Source organism: Fonsecaea multimorphosa (genome assembly GCF_000836435.1).
Source record: "Fonsecaea multimorphosa CBS 102226 unplaced genomic scaffold supercont1.3, whole genome shotgun sequence".
Classification (NCBI taxonomy): Eukaryota; Fungi; Ascomycota; class Eurotiomycetes; order Chaetothyriales; family Herpotrichiellaceae; genus Fonsecaea; species Fonsecaea multimorphosa.
The window spans coordinates 364,965-383,718 of record NW_015971637.1 but is presented as its reverse complement, the minus strand read 5'-3'; the positions used below and the strand labels follow the sequence as shown (position 1 = coordinate 383,718).

The following is an 18,754-nucleotide window of genomic DNA, read 5'->3' as shown; positions in this document are numbered from 1 at the left end:
AGAGAAGCTGAACCCGTGTGAGAGGCGGCCAAGAACTCAGCCAGCCACTGTCATGCCCTCCTCCTTTGTCCCAGTCAAAGCTGAAGTGGAGGCGAAGATGCTTTCCATAATGGGAAGGAAGGGGTAAGTGAGCGATGTCACTGATGCCAGAGCTTCTCAGCTCGCCTCGGCGTGCAGACTCTGTGCTTCGTGTATGCATTTCTCTCAAAGTCATCGCCAATCAGGCCTCCCGAGAGCTGCCATCTTCTTTCAAACTCGACTGAGGAATACACCCTCTCAGTCGTCAAGGCACCTTGTTCGCGACCACTCTCATGCAAGTCATGGCCGGCTCTGAGCTGAACACACCTTCTATCTCAGTCCGGGCGCATCTGCTGGGCGAGTGACATCCTCATGTCTGAGACGATCATGTCGCGCTGGCTCGGTGAGGTTTTCGTCACCGATTGTGACTGGCTCCCTAAGTGACGGACTGAAGGAGGCATGGCTCATTGGAGGGAGGTGCATGGATCGCCAGGCTGAAAGAGGAAGAAAGCCATCAGGCTTGGGATCGGGATGCTCAGACCAGCGTTCGCATCATCAAGCAATGAGCGGGGTTATGTTCTCGCTCCTATGAGACCCTATTCATATATACCTTGTGCTCTTTTGCTGGTCTGGCCCCATCATCCACCAAGCTTGACAGTAGCAACATACCCAGAGCCCCCCATCGATATGGCTCCAATACGAAGATTGTGGATGGGGATCGTTTATTTCTTCGACTTCCTGACAAATTCTCCAAGCCAGCTTTATCCTTCAGAGAACACTCCGGATCTTCAAATTCCAGTGCAGCCGGTTCAGCCCATCCAGCCGCAGGCCACCAAATACCCAATCTTCAATCCACCAGATGAACTTGAAGATGAACCTTTTCGATGTGAATACCCCGACTATCCCGAGAAGGACGGCTGGAGAGCCTGCAACACCAAGACAGACAGGCAATGTTGGCTCCAAAATATCAAGACTGGCCAAAAGTTCGACATCCATACGGATTACGAGAACAATGGCCCCAAAGGTATCGTGAGACACTACTATCTGGAGCTGGCGGAATCTACTCGCAACCCTGATGGCTTTGGAAATCTACCGGTGCAGCTGTTCAATGACAGCTTCCCTGGTCCTCGAATCCAAGCTTGCTGGGGTGATCAAGTGCATATCACAATCAACAACACGTTGGTGGGCAAAACTCCGGATGAAGGAAATGGTACCACAGTCCATTGGCATGGGTTCAGACAATTGCATACCGGCTATATGGATGGCGTCAATGCAGTCACACAGTGTCCGATTGCTCCGAATACCAGCTTCACATACATTTTCAACATCACCCAATATGGAACTTCGTGGTATCACAGTCACTATTCCTTGCAGGTTTGTCACATCTGACCCATCCTTGGTTCTCTGGTCCGTGGGCTGAAATGTTTTGGGCTAGTATGCCGCTGGTGCTCTAGGACCCCTGACCGTCTATGGTCCAATGTCCAAAAATTTCGACCATCAGTTGTATCCCGTCATAATGAGCGACTGGCTCCACAAAAGGTACGTGACAACTGTCGGTGAATGTCTATCCCCACGTCTCTGATGTCGGTTGCTGTCCAGTGTGTACCAGAAGTGGGATAACTCCATCCAGGGAAAAGGGTCACAGATATTTATTGACAACATTCTGCAAAACGGCATTGGTCAGTCGATAGTCCATCGGAACAAATTCATTAGGCTAAGCCCAACCTCTTAGGTCACTGGCCGCCTCAAATTGACATTGCCAAAAAGCCCAAGTTCAACGAGGTATTCTTCCAGAAGGTACCAGTCTCACCATCCTGGCGCTCGTCAAGGCCAAGCTGATGTGGAAAAAAGGGTGTGAAGTACCTGATGAGGCTCATCAACGGTGCCGCGGACACGACGTTCGTATTTTCCATCGACGACCACAAGTTCTGGGTGGTCTCCACCGACTTTGTGGCGATTGAGCCATATTATACCGATCACGTCGTGGTAGGGATAGGTAAGTGTTCTGGGGGACAAGTTGCTTCTTGGATCTGACCACAATGCGGGCTTTCAGGGCAGCGATACAACATCATCGTCGATGCCAACCCGGAGAGATACACCAGGGACCACAGCTACTGGATCCGTACCATTCCCGCGAAGAACTGCAGTTCTTTGGCCCCGGGGGCTCCCGTGCCTGACAATCGCACTGGTATTGTTCGATATACTCTCAGTGACGAGCTGCCGAGCACTCAGATGGGAAATTTTAAACCAAACTGTTCGGACGAGACGTACTGGCGGAACATCACTCCAATTGTCCCTTGGGAGGTCAGCACTTCCAGAAAATGTAGGAAAATGAAGGCTCTCCGCCCGTTCTCCAGAAATGAAATTGCTAACTCAAACATTTTGCAGACGTGGATCCGCTGTATCTTACTATCGAGGAGATGCAGGGCTTCCCATACTGGCCATGTAACCAGACGGTCTTCCGATTCGATCTGGTACCCAAACACCCAATGTGGCTCAACTTCAGCGAACCAACACTCTTCAACCTTGACCAAAACTTCAGCAAGAAAGGGTGGCTGGCCGTGGTGGACACCCAGGACACCCCGGCAGAAGACTGGGTGCAACTGACCATCATCTCCGGGCCCAAAAAGGGCGGAGCACCACTCCTCCCACACCCGGTGCCCAAGGTGCCCGGCGCCTTCATCCCGGGCTTCCACCCGATCCACCTGCACGGGCACGACTTTGCGGTGCTGGACCAGTGCGTCCCCACCGACAACTCGGAGGAGTGCGACGTCTCCAACGCCAACCTGACCCTGCACAACCCGCCGCGGCGCGACGTCGCCTTCCTGCCCGACGGCGGCTACCTGATCATCGCCTTCCGCGCCGACAACCCGGGCGTCTGGATCATGCACTGCCACATCGCCTTCCACGCCTCGTCCGGTCTGGCCGTCCAGATCGTCGAGAACGGCCACAAGATCGACTTCCCGCCCTTCGTCGAGGAAGAATTCGCAGACATGTGTCGGAGATGGGACGACTGGAACCCGCGCATCCACGACTCTTCGGATCCGTGTGGCTACCTGGATCCGGATGAGGAGCCTCTCCAGACTGACTCTGGCATCTAGCCCCTCCCAGCTCTTTATCATCATGGAAACAAAAGAGACTCGGACTGCCGCCATGGGATCACATAGCCAGAGAGAATCAGTTGAGAAGGGGAAAGTCGGAGAGAAGAGAATCGCACGCAATACAACTGCACGCAGTACAACAGCACGTAATATAACAGCACACAGCATTCCAGTAGCTATCATTCGAAGATCGAATAATAGTTACGAGTAAATCTATTACTTGATCGGGTACATGTCATTAGTTCCTGATATTTCCTCCAATATCTGTTGTCCTCGCAGCCTCCTGGCCCCTGTGTGATGATTCATCTGAGATCCATTCCACTTCGACGCCACCGCCTCTTATCAGTACCTAGGTAAGCTTATAGGTGCATCCGACCCCTTGATTCCCCCAGTCCCATGCATGAGCTCTTACACAGAGATTCCAACCGTCACCTCCTCATAATATTCCATGCCGTTCTTGATAATCGCGATTTCGCCGTTCCGTGCAAAGAAGACATCCCGTGCGGTGGCGGCAGAGACTATGTCTCGCGTGCCTGAGTACCAGTCATGGGGCACGAAAAAGTGTCTGGAATACTGGATTGGCGGCGATGTCGAGCGCGGCCCTGGAACCGCTTCTGGTGCTGGTGCCGGTGCCGTCGCCGGGGTAGATTTCTCAAAGCCATCGAGATCGATAGAGCTGACCCAGGAGTTTGTGTCTAGGAAGACAAGTTTGCCCGTGTCACTCAGGTGGATTATATGGGAGACGTGGCGACTTAAGGCCATGAGTTGAGGGCGGAAGAGAGGGTCTGTAACTTGTTGTTGTGGGTAGGACTGTGTTGTTTCTTCCCCCACTACTGGATCACTCAGAGAGCTATTGACCTCACTTGGTAGAGCTGCTTGAACGGCCGGGATATCCATATCGATAAGTCTGTTGAATCCAGCTTTCTCTCGTTCCGCCCTTTTGGCCGCGGGCATCTCATTTTCAAGCTTGAACGACGCTGCATCAAACACATAGAGGCCGCGGGTCCTGGAAGAGCCATTGAGCTCAGTCAGTTCCAGAAGCATGCGCCTTTTGTGGCCTGAACTGTATCTTCGAAGGCTCTTCAACTGCAGGCCTGCCATATTCACTGCGAGCTGGCGGCATGAAACTTCCGAGCAGTCCTCCCAGCACAAGATGCGCGCAATCTCCCCTTCGAAACATATCGCGTGGGATTCGGATAGAGGATGCTCTATCCATAGTCGTACGCCTTGTTTCTCCAGATATGGCCGTGCGGCAATCTGCTTTCCGTTGCCATCCCATAGATAATCTGACTCGCGTGCTGAAAGAATGAACCTATTGGTCGATTCAGACCTGAGAAGTTGGACAATCGCGTGACCGCAATCCAGCTGGAGGGGAAATTCAGTTGATGCCCATCCTCCTGGGCCCTTTGTCAAAATGGAAGCATGTATCCGATTCGCCATATCCACACTCATGGCAACATGATTGCCACCCTGCCAAGTGAGACTACGAACTTGACACTTGTGTCGATGAAGCGTTTGTAAAAAGGCGCCTGTTCGAGCGTCGTGCAGACAGACTGAGCCGTTATCCTTGCCACAAATGACTACCTGGTCTTGATCGTGAAGGACCATAGTACTGATTCTGATTTTATCTTCCGATGTAGTTGCCTCAATTACGGACATTGAGGTGCTCTCACCCCAATCGCCTGCGACCGTCTCACGCAGTAGCATCGCTGGCTCCCAGATATTGCATTGAGACCGGCGTATGTCAGCGAAATGGAAGTTGTCTCGACTGAAAACTAGCTGTTTGATGTCCAGCTCAGAGGATCTGATCCTGTAAAGCAGCTTCAATGTGCCGAATTCGTATATATGGATAGTCTCACATGCACCCACACCTCCATGTAGACGTCCATTCGGGCTCGAAGTCAAGGCACGGCAGTTGGCCCGAAAGCTCCCCAGTTCTTCTCCTTCGAAAGGGTCAAGGAGGGTAAGTTGGCCGTCAAGGTATGAAACAGCCAGAAGTCGAATGTCAGGATTTGGGTTGAAGGAGAGCGATGTCACTGGATGCTTACTGATTTCACCATTGACAAGCATTTTTCCACAGCTGCCATAGTATTCGTCATATTCAAGGTCCCAGATAGTGACAGGTTGACCAACATACGCCACGGCGAGTTTTTGATGTCCAGCGGAGAAGGAAATTGCACATGGTTGAAGGCTGGAAGGTTTCGGTGTTTCTGCATCCGAATGACTCCAAGGCTTGTTTGCTTGTGGTGTGGCATTGCTGTTCAGGTCCCAGGACCTCAAAAAGTTTCTTCTCGATGCCACCACAAGTATGTCATTGTCAAAATGAAGTTCTATGGGTCGAAACGGAGCCGGGAGTTTGTACATTTCAGCCCCTGTGCGGCTATTCCAGACCGTCACATTCGTCAAGCCACATGATACTAGAATGTCAGACCTTGGCCTGAATTGTAACAGTCGGATGGTCTCCCCATGATTCAAAACCTTGTGTTCTTCACATGAAGTCGCATGATAAATAGTGACAACTCCGGATGTTGTCCCCACAGCGAATAGCTCGTCCCCGTAAGCAATGCTTGTGAACTCATCGCTTTGAAGGTCTATGCACGTCAAACGGTCGTCCCAGTGATCATAGGATAAACCGCTTATTGATAGACTTGTTGTCCGACATCTCATACCGGCTTTGTATAGGGTAGAGGTGCGAGGGCAAAAGGGGGGGATGAAGATATAGATGGAGGCTGGTGCAGCTGTAAGGGCGTCAGAAAACTTCGCAATCACACGGATTAGATCCGTGGTAGCTCCCCTAATCGCTTGGAGTTCTTGTGAGTTAGGCGCATCGCATTTTTTGACGTACGCCCGGAGATTTGTCGCTGCTTGTATTATTGGAGTAAGGATTCTGGTCCGAGCGATGCCTTCAATCCACGAAAGGACGTTGGATTCTAAAAACCTGGAAACAAGAACAAGAATGTCGACTGATTCACCGTCTGCGTTGGCCAGGTGGTGCGCGAAGGCGGTGCAGGCATATTTGCAGAATGCAATCTTCGGGACCTCCGTGATTATAGCCGAGCGCCGTCTTGACCCTCGTCACCAGGCGGTGGAAGGTCTCATTTCATCACTTGTGAGGTAGCTCAAGCATATCATGGCGAGCCTCGTATGCGCCTGCGACTTGCTAACGGCAAAAGCGGATTGCAGGTCGTCTCCGGTGATATATTCTCTGACAGTCTCGTGTACAATTTGAACGTTGCCGAACTTGTCGATAGCAACGAGTTGGCCGCATAATTTTGGGGTCATTTCTTCGAGTGCGTCATACTTGTCCCCAAGATCTAAATTCAGCGCACCAGTGAGTTCTTCCGTCCTCAGCGGCCTCATAGCACAAGACACCCACTTGAGGATGGCCTTAGCTACTCTCCTGCCACTGTCCCCTGTGGTCATTTCCATTGATTCCAGCACTCTTTGGTACAACAAATTCATGTCTCGGGGGACTTCGTCGAGCACCTTCTTGAGCCCCGCTTCGCCGTAGGTGTTTGCAAGTTCTTCTAAGACCAAGAGAGTCCACAGGAAGAGCCTTGAGACTTTTCAAGCACCTTCTCCAGTAACGCAGCTCGAAGTTCATCATCTTTGACCGTTAGAGAATTCGACTTTTCGTTGATGACGGTTTTGATATCCTGGAGAGTATCGGGCGTTGAAATTGGCAGTTCACAGGATCTGTGACCACCGAGGCCCAGAAACGCTGCCTTGATCTTAGGCATATCCCGAGCCGTGATGAGAACTCTCAGATTTGTGGCAGGATCGAGCTTGCCAAGGAAGGACTCGATGAAAACCTCAGAACTTTCGCATTCGTCTAAGCCGTCGATGACCCAGTAATGGAGATCCTTGTTGTTCCTGAAAATTGCGGAGACAAATATTTCGCGCCAAATACCGCGTTCACTCACGGAGTCAAGCTGGGCACTTTCTTTGCGCAAATCACTTAATATGCGTCGAACTTGCTCATTTTGGCGGCCCATTTGTAAGGCAAGTGACCGGAGACAATTGATGAGACGGGACTTCGATTTTTCGCCATGTTTGAAGAAATAGTAGCTGCAGTCTAATTTCCGCTGTTGCAGTTGTGTGATGATATAGCCGGCAAGAACAGACTTGCCCGTGGCAGGTTTTCCATTTATCCAGAGAATGGTTGGTGCGTTTGCGGCAAGATCTCTCCACGCCAAGTAGCTCTCTTTCTGTACAATCCATTCGCAGGTCCCAGAGAGCCTAGAGCCTTGCACAAGCTCAAGGTCATCTTCTGGCTGGTGAGGTATGCGCAAGTACTCGTTCAGATCGTTTAGCTCGCGCTTCCGTTGTGCTTTCTTTCGTTTCACCCATTCATTCACTGTTTTTGCGACTGTCGTGGCAAGTGAATTCCGAAGTCTCACATAATTCTCGTTCGTTGTGGCTTCGAATTTGCAGATCGATCGATGATCGGCGGCCATTGGGGTTTGGATTTCGCCCGGCAAATTGAGAACTCCAGACTCAGGTTCAACCACCCTAGATCCAAGGTGTTTCATTGGTTGCAACTCGTAGAATTAAAACAACTCAAAATTATCAAAGTAGTGGCGGAATTCTTCATTGATAGACTGGAGTGCTGCAGAGCCTCTCTTCAGTTCCTCCACAAAGCCGGGCGAGAGAGAGAAGGCACTTAACATGCGATCTAGGACCTTTGCCCAATCGGAGCCTTGATGCGGTGTTGCAAGGAAATACATCGCTCGGAACCTAGTTGTTAGAGGTTCGAGAGTCGTGTCGTGTTTGGCTAGCATATAAGCGCTCTTTATCACCAAGCCTCCCATGCTGTGCCCGACCATGATCAGCGGCGTGTCTGCTTGGCCGAGAAACGGCGAGGATCCCAAGTCTGCCAGCAGGGATTGACCAAAACGGTGTATGGTCCAGCTATCATTTCTGTTTTGGACATAGTCCGAGTTGTACCCGAAGCTGTGAATGCGGACATTTTTGAAGGCGGCGTCTTTGGGAAGCCACTCTTTTGGCCAGTAATTCTGTGCGATTGAAGGTCTAAGGCTCCATGTCTTTCTTGAGCCACCGCCGAGGCCATGGACGAAGATCAAGTCAATCAGAGGCTCAGAGGGTGTATAGAGCAAGGTGAGGCCGAGGGGTCCTTTCTCATCAAGGACGTCATTGTCGTTAATTGAGCTTGGATGCGAGGAACCCTCGGAAGAGCGATTTCTTTCGGGAACGACGAGGTTGGCAGCAGGTTCGTCCATCTTGTGGCGAAATAGTCTGCTTGACTTCAGAAAGATGGTCAGATCGGCCAAGGACAAAGTCGGAGAGCAGGATGGAGCCTACCATCTTGTGCACACAAGTTTGAACCCTAGATCACGATCAGATCCATGACGCATTCTGGATAAAAAGAAAGCCCCATCGCTTGCTTTTCCAAGGAGACCCAGCTCAGCTTGGTGACAGTGCCGTGCGAGAAGCGAAGGTTACACAGAGCAGGATAGAGCAGGGAGTGAGGCTGAAACTTCTCATGATGGTGGTGAGACATTCGGAATGGGTTCCGATGCGGGAAAAGGCAGGCGCTTCTGGAGACGTGGAGCACAGCATGTTTCAAAGGTAGTTGGATTGGTGGCCAAGCCTCAGGAAGATGAGATGTTTAGGTTTGGTGCCACATGGCAATGGGCGCCAAGCTGCACCTAGCTGCGCCCACGAGCCTAGCCGAAGGTTTATTGACGAGAGGCTTCAGGGCCTACTTCGCTGGGTGCTTTTGGCGCCCCTAAAGTGCTCCTGAGTCCCTCGTATACGAGAATGCCGCTAGCTTCACCAATCCCGGTGCAGCTGCCAGTCATTATGGGGGTCTTGTAAATCCACCATTTCACACACCTTCAAGCGCCGACGCAATTCTGTATCCAGGAAATATTTTCTTTGGATATTTCGCCTTTCGCCGACCTGTCCCGCCATAAGCGCTTTTCATCCGTGGCGCCTACCCTCCCCTGGGCCTGCCTCAGCCGAGAGGATGGCACCCTGACCCCCTCGTGCCCTCAAGTAGGCATGAGCATGGTGTGAAGTTGTTTCCTCCATTGCGCTCACCATGTCCTATTGATCATGTCCTGCCGTAGAGGCTTTGAATATCCGGTCTCGAAGCTCTTGATTCTCAACTTGTCTGACCTCGACACCCGCCTCTTCAAGCCGCTTTCTGCCTTCATTGACACCGATGAATGTTCCAGGTTCTGTGATGCCCACATAGACCAGTTTGATCTTGTCTTTGAGCGCGAGGATTCTCTCCACGCAAGTTCGATTGCCGCTCAGCCGCTCGTTGCATGGTTCCATGGTCGTGTAAAGAACCGTGTTCTCGGGTAATACTTTGCCGACCTGATCATCTGGGACGTTGTGTCGCTCGGCGACTTTGATGAGGCAGCAGTGTTCAGAGTGTGTCGAGCCAGGGTCTCCTGGTCTATCATCGGGCAATTCCAATGAGTAACCTGTCGACAGAATCTCACCACTGTCGCCGTCGACAAGGGCCGCTCCGACACAGAATTTTGTAGGTGCTGGAGGTGAGAGTCGTGCCTTCTCGAGAGCATATTCCATGTAAGCCTCATGATTGCCTACCTTGATGGTAGGGTGAGGCATTTCTTCGGCCATGATCAGTGATCTGGTAGTAAATGCTGAACAAAGGGGAACGGGTTTTGACGAAATAAAGAAGAGGTGGGAACCCGTGTTCTTTCGGTCTGTCAATCGATTGCTGCTTCAAAGGCGAACGATTGAGGTGAAAGTGAAGCGTTGATCATCGCGGACCAGGTGAAAACAAGACGCCGGGCCGCCCCGCCCAATGGCCCAATGGAGCTCACTACCTAGCCACGAAGAGCATTACATACTCGCTACCTATGTCCTTAGTACCTTGTGAGATAAATCTAGGTAATAATACTGCGCTCCCTTATAACTTCACAGGTCTACGGACACAGTGTCCAGAAAAAGAGTCCTTGGCGTCGGGAATCTTGATGAGAGAGAAGAACCTGAATGTCGAGGGAGTCGAGGGACGAATACTATACCGATGTCGTCCCGACTGTCCTTGCGGAGCTCGTCGAAGGTTGTTGCATTCTCTGCGTTGAGGGGCATGGGCTGAGCTTCTGGGCAGATACTGCGCGTATTGGCATCGTTCTTGCGGATGGGCTTCCAGGAAAATGCTCCCTTATCAAGGTCCTCTCCCATGATAGAGGCCAAAACATGATACATGGCAAAGTCCGAGTCGATGAGAATCACCTACATCCTCCAAGCAGACTTCATACCAGAGTCAGCTGTCTGGGGCTCATATCAGAGCAGTCCAGACACACACTTCTTCGTCTGTAAATGTCGAGAGATGATAGATGACATGATTGACCTCGAGAAGTTTTCAGCACGACTGCCCCAACTGTACAAAGAGCAGCAAAGTCTCCGAATGGCAATTTCAGATTTCACATCACAACCTACAGTGGCAACCTACCGCAGTTGAACGACTGGGAGGACAGTTGGGAGACATACTTTACGAAGAGCATGTTGTGGGCACTCGACCGGGATTGAAAGTCAGAGCACCGGATCCCTATTTGGACACCTTGACTCCGACCCTGATCGAAAAGGCGATTCCTCGATTGCTTCGACCGCCTGAGAGTGAAGACAGATCTGTCAAACCTTCCCTGGTGCACGGGGATCTCTGGTATGCCAATTCAGGGGTCGATGCCGATACAGGTTACCCATTGGTCTTTGATGCGTGTTGCTTCTACGGCCACAACGAATGTATGTCAAGCGAGCTCGAAGTGTCAAAAGTCCCTCCGGGCCTGCCTCTACGACAATACCATTGTCTAAAACACAAGCTAACACCGAAAAACAGACGAATTTGGCCAATGGATGCCAACTTGCAACAGATTTGGCGCCCCGTACTTGATGGCGTATCGCTCTTATGTGCAAATATCTCTGCCTCAGGAAGATTACCAAGGGCGGCTGGATCTCTACAAGTTGTGCGTGAGTGAGCAGTCATGGCTCTCCAAGGACATGTTTTCTTTTCATTCATCCATACTAACAAATAGGGAAACAGAAGATTTAATACACACGTCTCTGCCTTATTCCCCGAGAATGAGACTTTGAGAGAACAGTGAGAAATCTCAGATACTAGTCTCTCTTGCAAATATCCAAAAGCTTACTCTTCTCCGTGGCCAGGATGCTAGGAGACCTGAGGGATCTCGCTGTTCGATACGGTTGACAATGCAGTCGGCGGCGAAGAGCGCCTCTGTTCATATACGATACACCTATTCCAGGCCCGCCAGCTTAGCGAGACAGAAGGGTTCCGGAGAACATGTGCAACCCACATTATACGGATGGTCGACGTGTACACATAGACAATTCATTCATTGACCACGCCTTCACCTACCACTCAGGCTCAAGTTTCAACAAAGGTAACCCATTCAAGATCGTCCTGGGTCGCCGTTCGCCACGCCTCCCCATCCATCACCCGGCACAGTTTCCCGCCAACCTGAACCGAGTCGACAATCCCAAACCCCAGTATTTTATAACCGATCTCGACACGTCTCAAAAAGACAGGCCATGACAAGCCCGACAACAGCCAGGCCTCGTCGGAACTGTTGAGCGTGTAGTACCATCCCCTGGATTTGAAGCCGACATGCTTTGAATTGATCGCCACAGCTTCATTGAAATCGGCAAGTACGGTCCGCACCGATTCAATTGCGTCGTGTATAGTAGCCACGGGCAAGTCGAGAAGCGGGCCTCCAGCTTTGGATTCCGCGACTGCAATGACGCGCACTAGCAGTTGTTGCAGTGACGTATGCACGCTCGGCACTTTGGATATTCGAACCGTGCGGTTCTCTTGAACCTTAACGTTGACATCGAAGGAAATCCTGTCCGCATTGGCTTCAATTGACATGCTCTTAAACAATGCATTGGTGACTTGTTGCAACAAGTCGCCATTGCTGTAAAAAGAGCTATGGATCAACAATATTCGCCCTAATGAGTCAAACAATTCAATATCGCGAGAAACATCAGAAGGTGGGTCATCACCATGCTCAGCATCTGGGTCAGCTATACTGGCTGCTGAGCTGCAACTTCCAAGGCGCAAACCTAGCACTTTAATAGACGCTTCTTCCAGTATGACCGTGGACCCGTCTGTGGGAACACATTTCGTGGTCTGCCAAAGGCTTCCTAGAATCCCGCACCGAGGTATGTGTTGTTTCTCATTGAGATAGTGGAATATAAAACGTAATTTATCACATTCATTATCCCACAAGCGGTCGAACTCGAGCAGACGGCAAATCCATGGTTTTGATCCAATAACACAGTTTAACAAGAGTATGTCCAAAGAACCAGTCGTTCTGATGAACCGCTGTGTCATGAGCGCACAGAGCTTTTCCGGGTGTAGATTGTAGTCGGGTTCGGCAATAAACGTTCTGTGGTCGAAAGCTAAGCCACTTATCGCATAAACTCTGTCGACCAACTCAGTTGTCTGACTTTTCCGTAGTTGGAACATCAGGCTCAGTAGATCGATTGGCTGGCGGCTTCGGCGTTTTGCTCGAATGTCCCAGAGATTAACCATATGCTCGAATAAGTTATAGCAATACCCCCTCCATTCAGTAAAGGCTGTAGGCTCAACCTTCGCCCACACATTTTGCGAGAAGAGCAATTCGAAGACGGAGCCGTCTAGATATTCGGGACCGCAGCTCACTCTGATATTGGATGCCATGGCGATTTCTTGCGCAACCCAGAGTCTCTTCCAGTAAGGGCGCTCCAAAATATTTGTGAAGACTTGATCGAAAATATAAGTGGTTTTCCCACTTGAAGGCCTCCCGTTTCCAGGAGCCAAGAAAGATTGCGCCCAGAACTGCTGCTCCAGCATCGAGTGGTCTACATTCCTCATGAAATCTAGCAGGTTATCGGATTCCGGGGTTGCAGATCCGAGCCAGACGTCCACTGTCTCGGCTTCCTGGAAAATGGTGGCCATGCGTCCCACTTGAGCCGATTTCTCATCTGGGTCATTCTGGTCGATACACAGGGCATCGACCCAAAGGCTGTGAACTCCGCGATTCAGAAGCACACATAGCGCTTCATGGAGGTTTCGGGTGATCCAATGTGGGAATCCGCCAAGCAGGATCTTCTTTTGATGTGACAAGTCTCCCCAAGTGTAGGATAGCGCGTTATATGGAGGATGTCCACTCATGGGTACGTTTTGTAGGGAAATGCTCAGTAACTCTCCTTCTTCCTCCTGAACAACCCCATGCAGCTGAAGGATTCGGAACTCGTTCTTCCGAAGGTTGAGGGGCTCCCATTTGTAGACACCATTGGGTCTTTTGTGTACGGTTTCCGTTTCCATTGGTGATGTGGACAGACTGGTAGTTCTCTAGCCTGTCGGAGAGGAGAGAGCCTTTGATATCGAGGGGTTGCCAATTGATGGAGTCTGCGATATCTGTCACAAGGTTATCACTGCAAGGGATGAACTTCGAGTGTGACGTTGCAGCCTGATCAAGGCTGGTGAGGCTGAGGGTGGACTCTGAGGCCGATGCCTGGCGAAGTCACAGGGCGCTCTGAACCGTAGTTTGTTTTTATGCCCACACGATGAGAAGAGCGGCATAAGAGAACGAAGGAGAATCAATGCAAGGCGTTGGGAAAGATAGGCACGGTGGTGGGTGACATCCAGGTGGTGGCTTCGTTTCCTGGTGACTAAGCCAACTACACCCAGCGGCTGCAAGTCGATGGTGTGGCAAGGCGCACGCAGGCGCCAGTGGCAGCACAACAGTCAAGTTATCGGGGCTCAGACAACGTCATTATACATAACATGAAGCTGCCACTCTGCGGTTATAAGGCTGTGTGTTCACTACCAGAGGGCGTCAAGTGATCTAAAAATGTACTTGTACAGCACAAAGCCAGGCAAGAGGAATCACTAGCAGAAAGGAAATGACCATCCACATCCTTTGGGCCTTCGTTTCATGCTGGATGTGGGAATATCATTGACAGGCCACGCTGCGGACTTGATGATCGACCTTCGAGAAGTGTGTGGATCACAGTGGCTTTGTATATAAAATATCCAAAATCCCACCCCCTTGTCATAGGAAATGCTCGACACCGCTACCATGCCCTTTTGACGCCCGTTTGATTGCGCTCCCATCTGGCTGTCGGACCTCACTCACTGGCCGCCTCAGAGTTGTCCAGCCCGTGGCGTCTCATACTGTAGCCCTTGGTGTCCGGCCTCCCTTGCCGGGTGGTTCGCGCATAGCTCGAACGGGACAACGGATGTCGACGGCCCGACCCACCATCCAACTACATGGTACGTCTATGAAGAAACGCTGTGAACGCGCTCATCACGAGCTTTTCTTAAGGTGAAGCCAACCAGAAGCCTCTTCCGCTTGGCATATGGTGACATGGATTCTGAGATGATGGCGTATCTAGGCAAGATATGCGGGAAAACTGGCAGTCGGCCGAGGCGTGCTGTGGTAGTACTGTAGCTACTTGCGCAAGCCAGGCGTGAAAGAACGGGTTGTAGAGCAATGGAAGCAGCGGAATCTATCTGTTCAAGGGCCACCTTCTATCGACATTCGCAATGGAAAGGTACGGATTAACAGTAATACTGCACAGAGTACTCATGTGTAGCGGCAGTGCCTCTTCCCAACCTTCAGTCAGACCGCGTGGCTAACGCACGCGCTTCCATGCTTTTACTCAGGCATGTCGCGTTTGCGAATCATATGGTCAGCCATGGCACGGAGGGAATCTCATCATCATAACAACATAGTCGTCGTCAGTTTGGAACCCGCTAAGAAAAGTAACGTAAGGCCGAAGGACCAGCAACGCCATTTTAGAAGCCCCCTATCCTTTTGGCTAGAACTCCCACTCAATCAGCATTCCGTCTGGTCCTCTCATCTCCCCTGGCCTTGCAGCCCCATCCTCCCCCTCATAATCTGCATCTGCATCTTTCTTCTTCTTGCTTTCCTTCTCCTTCCTCACCACATTCTTTGGCGGTGGCTTATCTCTGTCCACCTTCCTCAGGAGGCTTGGAATATTTTGCCGGCGAGACAGACCGACTCGGTAGATTACTTTCCGGCCGGAACTGCTCAGACTCGGTGGGTTGATGGGGGAGTGCTTTGTCGGACCTTTTTCTGCAGACGAGGGTGGTGCAGCAGGCTTCGGCCTTGCTGGTGTGGTGATCGGCTCATTTCTATTGCCTGCGCCAGATACCGCATCGTTCTCTTCCGCCGGCGCTCGTGGCTCAGCCTCTGGTTCGGGAGATGTGATCGGTGAGACAGTCGGCGCCTGTGTCAAGTCTTTCTCGGTCAGACTCTTGTTTGTGCCGGTGAGTAGGTTCGTTGACTTCTCAACTAGCGGTGAGCGAGCTTTTGAATGTGATTCTCGTTCTTCTCCCCTTTCTTCATGAGCCTTTTGCTCCTGTTGCTGAGGTCCCGTTTTCTTGGGCTTCCTGCCTCGCTTCTTAGGTTCCACGACAGGGTTCTTAACCTCTGGATGGTTGGGAATCTCGATGCTGATATTGCTGCTCTTACCACTTTTGACCTGATCGATCTTTTGTCTGTGTTCATCCTCTTCCTCGCTCTTCGGGGCATCAGATTCTTTTTTCAGTGCTTTCAAGTCAGGCGGCAGGTCCAGCTTCACTGGCGCAGGCTTCGAGTCCATCCAAACAACATCTTCTTCACCATCGCTCAACATTGGATCTGCTTTCTTGAGCAAAGCCGCCGCAGAGGTCTTGGCACGCTTCACTTTACTCTTCCTACCTTTCTTTGTGCTAGACTTTGCCGCAGTTATGGTAGGGGTTTCTTGCTCTATGCCGATGTTGCTATTGCTTTTCGCTGGGGTGCGATGTTCATCATCGGCTGCCAGTGGAGCCAGAAGAGTTTCGTCCTCGTCAATAAACTTCTTTGATCGCGCGCGGCTGGGGCGGGGCTTATAAGCTTCTTTTGGTAATCCAATCACCGCTTCATCACTGAGGTTGAGCTCGCTTGTCGGTTGTGTGACAAGCGAAAATTCAGCAGTTTGTTGTTCTGTCTCGTTTTCCACAAATGCTTTTGAGCGAGACCGACTGGGGCGCGGCTTATACGCTTCTTTTGGCAGCCCGATCACGGCTTCCTCGCTTAGGTTCAGGTCTCCTGTCGGGTGGTCCCAGCCGAACGATTCCGGAGCATCCCCTGCGGGTTCTTCTTCATCAATCTGAGTTGATTTTCCTCTCTTTCGCTTCTTGCTGGGAGGATCCTTCGCAGAGATCTGGGACGCTTGAGACAACGACTCTAGTGTTCCTCGTCGAGCTCTGGTCGAGTTCGCTAGAACCGAGAAGGCCGTATCGTCCGGATCGTTATCCACACTAGGAGCAGGCGATTTGGAAGAAAGCCTAGAATTCTTCGCTTTACGTCCACGTTTTCTGGGAGCTGATGCCTTCTCCATGCTCATTGCGACGTTTCCCGTCGCGTTGGCTGGATCAGGCATATCGCTTACGATCTCAGGTATTTGGAAGTGACTGGGTCTGTCGGCGTAGAACGGCGCTCCCTCTTTGCGCATGATTCGAGCGGGATCAACAGCCTGAGACCTCGGTGGTGACGACTGTGATGAGACTTGCAACGAATGGTCTTGCCACGGCTCATGGAAAGAAACCATGTGCTGATTTCCACCAACATGAGTCGATTGTGCTTCATTAACCTCGACCAAATCCGTGGGGTTTTCGGGCCTCGCTTGGTTGTGTTCTTCTCTGAGGGAGACTTGACTCAGCGATCCGAATGGATTTGTATTGACGTCCAGCCCCTGACCGGCGCCCCGGAAGTCTATATTAATAGATTGGTACTTTCCCATCGAGGCCATTGATGTGGTCATGCAGTGGGACGAGTCAGCCAAGGATCGTTCGAGGAGCGGAATCACCCCAGTTTGGTTGCTTGTGTCGGTCAAGAGCGGCATGTTCAGATCATCGGACATAGGACGTATGTCTGACGCTGTGTGATCAGCTGCGTCCCTGTCCTGATCGGTAGGCTCTGGATCCCGGGTTCCAAGAGCGCATTCTGGAGGCGGTGCAAACAAATTGTCATCTTGAGTGCGAGACTTGGATCCTGCCCCATACGTTTTTGATCTCTTCACTTTTGGGTCCCCGCTGGGTTCCTCATGTAGTGAATCACCAATACTGTCTTGTAAAGCACTATGGGCTCTCTTCTTAGCTGTCATTCCCGATAGAATTTCTCCAAAGAGTGTGGTGGTTTGCAGGTCGGCTATTCTAGCAACGGTAATGTCCGTAGAGCCATCAAGCTGATTGAAGTCACTGAGATGGAGTGAGACAGAGGATGAAAGCTTTTGAGTTGGATCTAGATATTCATCGCGAACGATGGGTGGAGCTGAGGCCAGAGTAGGGAGGGGATTCTCTTTTCCAGGCTCGTGAGCCGCAGGTCTCTTGACGGGCGAATCGAAGTCTGACTCGGCGTCCGAATCTGCTATCTCGAGAGGCATTGCCGCAATATCGTCGTCCAGGTCTCCATGGAATGTTTGGTAAGCGACAACAAGTGGTTCGTGGATCGCGGAAGTTGGCAGTGGTCAAAGCGCGCATTTCCGCAGACGCGACATGACGCGCGTGAGCACGTGACGTGGTTTAACCTCGTCCGGAGCCAACCCTTCTACGTGTCTTGGTGTGTGGCTGGTTAGCTTCATCTGTCAGAACGGCGAGTTTCGATTTCGCTAGACATATGGTCCATCGGTATATTACATGTTCGGCAAGAGCAACAACTACCTCGTACAGTTCGAAATCCAGTAGCGAGGGCCAAGGCTGCTGATTGGCTTTGCCCCAGGCTCGGAATCTCAGCCTTACAGGTAGACTATCCCTACTGTGCAAAGTTCGTGACCAGGATTACAGCCGCGGCCTTGCAAGAAAGTTTTCAAGAGGAAAAAGAATTCTGAGGGCATGCAACTAGTAAACAGGGCGTAATGCACCGATCTTGAAGTCATCTGAGTTGTCGTGGCAGTGCGGTGTGATCGCATAATAAAACCATAAAACAAAATAGTGTCACATTCAGCTTCTTGCAAATAGCAGTATCAATAGTTCCACCAAATAGTGCAGCATGCCATTGGGTTAATATCTCCTACAGGACTGGGAGAGTAGGCGAAATCACAGCAGAAGTATTGACAGCTCGCTGTTGGACTTTACTGATCTTCACGGGTCGGAACAAGATCCACAGTTGAGACTATCATTGACTAGTCCGGAAACCCAGACTGATGGCAAAGTCCCGAGACCTTCGCATGGAGCTTTCCAACCTCACGTCACTCAAAGAGGCAGCTTAAGGGCTACTGAGATGGCCAGACGTGCTTCAGCTTGACGTTGTGATCTGTGGTGCCCGTGTCAGCCAACAAAATCGAGGCGCAAATTGCGACTAATCACAATGGCCTGCGAATTTCGATACTTGACACACTGGACAAGCTTACCGCAATCCGCGGAGCATTCTCCTGCTTGAGCTGTAAGTTGCGTTATGCTTCTTCTGCGAGCGCAACGTTCTCGCTTGTTCACTGCCTTGATCTAAAGCTCCCCGAAGACACGGAGGGCCTGCCGGAAAATAAGCCGGCAGACGTCAGGGTTATCGAGATGTGCGGGGTTGAGAGCAGACAATCGCTATAATTCGAACGTTGCCTCTACCCAGTGAAAGTCGGCAATCACGGTG

The 18,754-nt window shown here is 51.2% G+C and overlaps 8 protein-coding genes across 8 annotated transcripts; 2 read left to right on the top strand and 6 right to left on the bottom strand.

The window, feature by feature from the left end:
- Window positions 1–705: 705 nt before the first annotated feature.
- Window positions 706–3,119, top strand: Z520_01921 (uncharacterized protein; the record flags this gene model as incomplete). The annotated part of the gene is made up of 7 exons (XM_016772435.1): window positions 706–1,392; window positions 1,454–1,557; window positions 1,618–1,708; window positions 1,738–1,815; window positions 1,870–2,014; window positions 2,072–2,341; window positions 2,407–3,119. 7 exons carry the CDS (start codon window positions 706–708, stop codon window positions 3,117–3,119), a joined length of 2,088 nt encoding a protein of 695 aa, XP_016635905.1.
- A 408-nt stretch (window positions 3,120–3,527) lies between these two features.
- On the bottom strand, window positions 3,528–6,581 carry Z520_01920 (uncharacterized protein; the record flags this gene model as incomplete). Its single annotated transcript, XM_016772434.1, has 2 exons — window positions 3,528–6,049; window positions 6,227–6,581. 2 exons carry the CDS (start codon window positions 6,579–6,581, stop codon window positions 3,528–3,530), a joined length of 2,877 nt encoding a protein of 958 aa, XP_016635904.1.
- A 65-nt stretch (window positions 6,582–6,646) lies between these two features.
- Window positions 6,647–7,576, bottom strand: Z520_01919 (uncharacterized protein; the record flags this gene model as incomplete). The annotated part of the gene is made up of 1 exon (XM_016772433.1): window positions 6,647–7,576. One exon carries the CDS (start codon window positions 7,574–7,576, stop codon window positions 6,647–6,649), a length of 930 nt encoding a protein of 309 aa, XP_016635903.1.
- A 93-nt stretch (window positions 7,577–7,669) lies between these two features.
- Window positions 7,670–8,359, bottom strand: Z520_01918 (uncharacterized protein; the record flags this gene model as incomplete). Its single annotated transcript, XM_016772432.1, has 1 exon — window positions 7,670–8,359. One exon carries the CDS (start codon window positions 8,357–8,359, stop codon window positions 7,670–7,672), a length of 690 nt encoding a protein of 229 aa, XP_016635902.1.
- An 829-nt stretch (window positions 8,360–9,188) lies between these two features.
- On the bottom strand, window positions 9,189–9,734 carry Z520_01917 (uncharacterized protein; the record flags this gene model as incomplete). The annotated part of the gene is made up of 1 exon (XM_016772431.1): window positions 9,189–9,734. One exon carries the CDS (start codon window positions 9,732–9,734, stop codon window positions 9,189–9,191), a length of 546 nt encoding a protein of 181 aa, XP_016635901.1.
- Window positions 9,735–10,341: 607 nt separating this feature from the next.
- Window positions 10,342–11,169, top strand: Z520_01916 (uncharacterized protein; the record flags this gene model as incomplete). Its single annotated transcript, XM_016772430.1, has 4 exons — window positions 10,342–10,431; window positions 10,487–10,862; window positions 10,957–11,087; window positions 11,161–11,169. The coding sequence occupies 4 exons, from the start codon at window positions 10,342–10,344 to the stop codon at window positions 11,167–11,169; spliced, it is 606 nt and encodes a 201-aa protein (XP_016635900.1).
- A 333-nt stretch (window positions 11,170–11,502) lies between these two features.
- On the bottom strand, window positions 11,503–13,443 carry Z520_01915 (uncharacterized protein; the record flags this gene model as incomplete). Its single annotated transcript, XM_016772429.1, has 1 exon — window positions 11,503–13,443. One exon carries the CDS (start codon window positions 13,441–13,443, stop codon window positions 11,503–11,505), a length of 1,941 nt encoding a protein of 646 aa, XP_016635899.1.
- Window positions 13,444–14,942: 1,499 nt separating this feature from the next.
- Z520_01914 (uncharacterized protein) lies at window positions 14,943–17,555 on the bottom strand (the record flags this gene model as incomplete). The annotated part of the gene is made up of 1 exon (XM_016772428.1): window positions 14,943–17,555. The coding sequence occupies one exon, from the start codon at window positions 17,553–17,555 to the stop codon at window positions 14,943–14,945; it is 2,613 nt and encodes an 870-aa protein (XP_016635898.1).
- Between the last annotated feature and the right edge of the window lie 1,199 nt (window positions 17,556–18,754).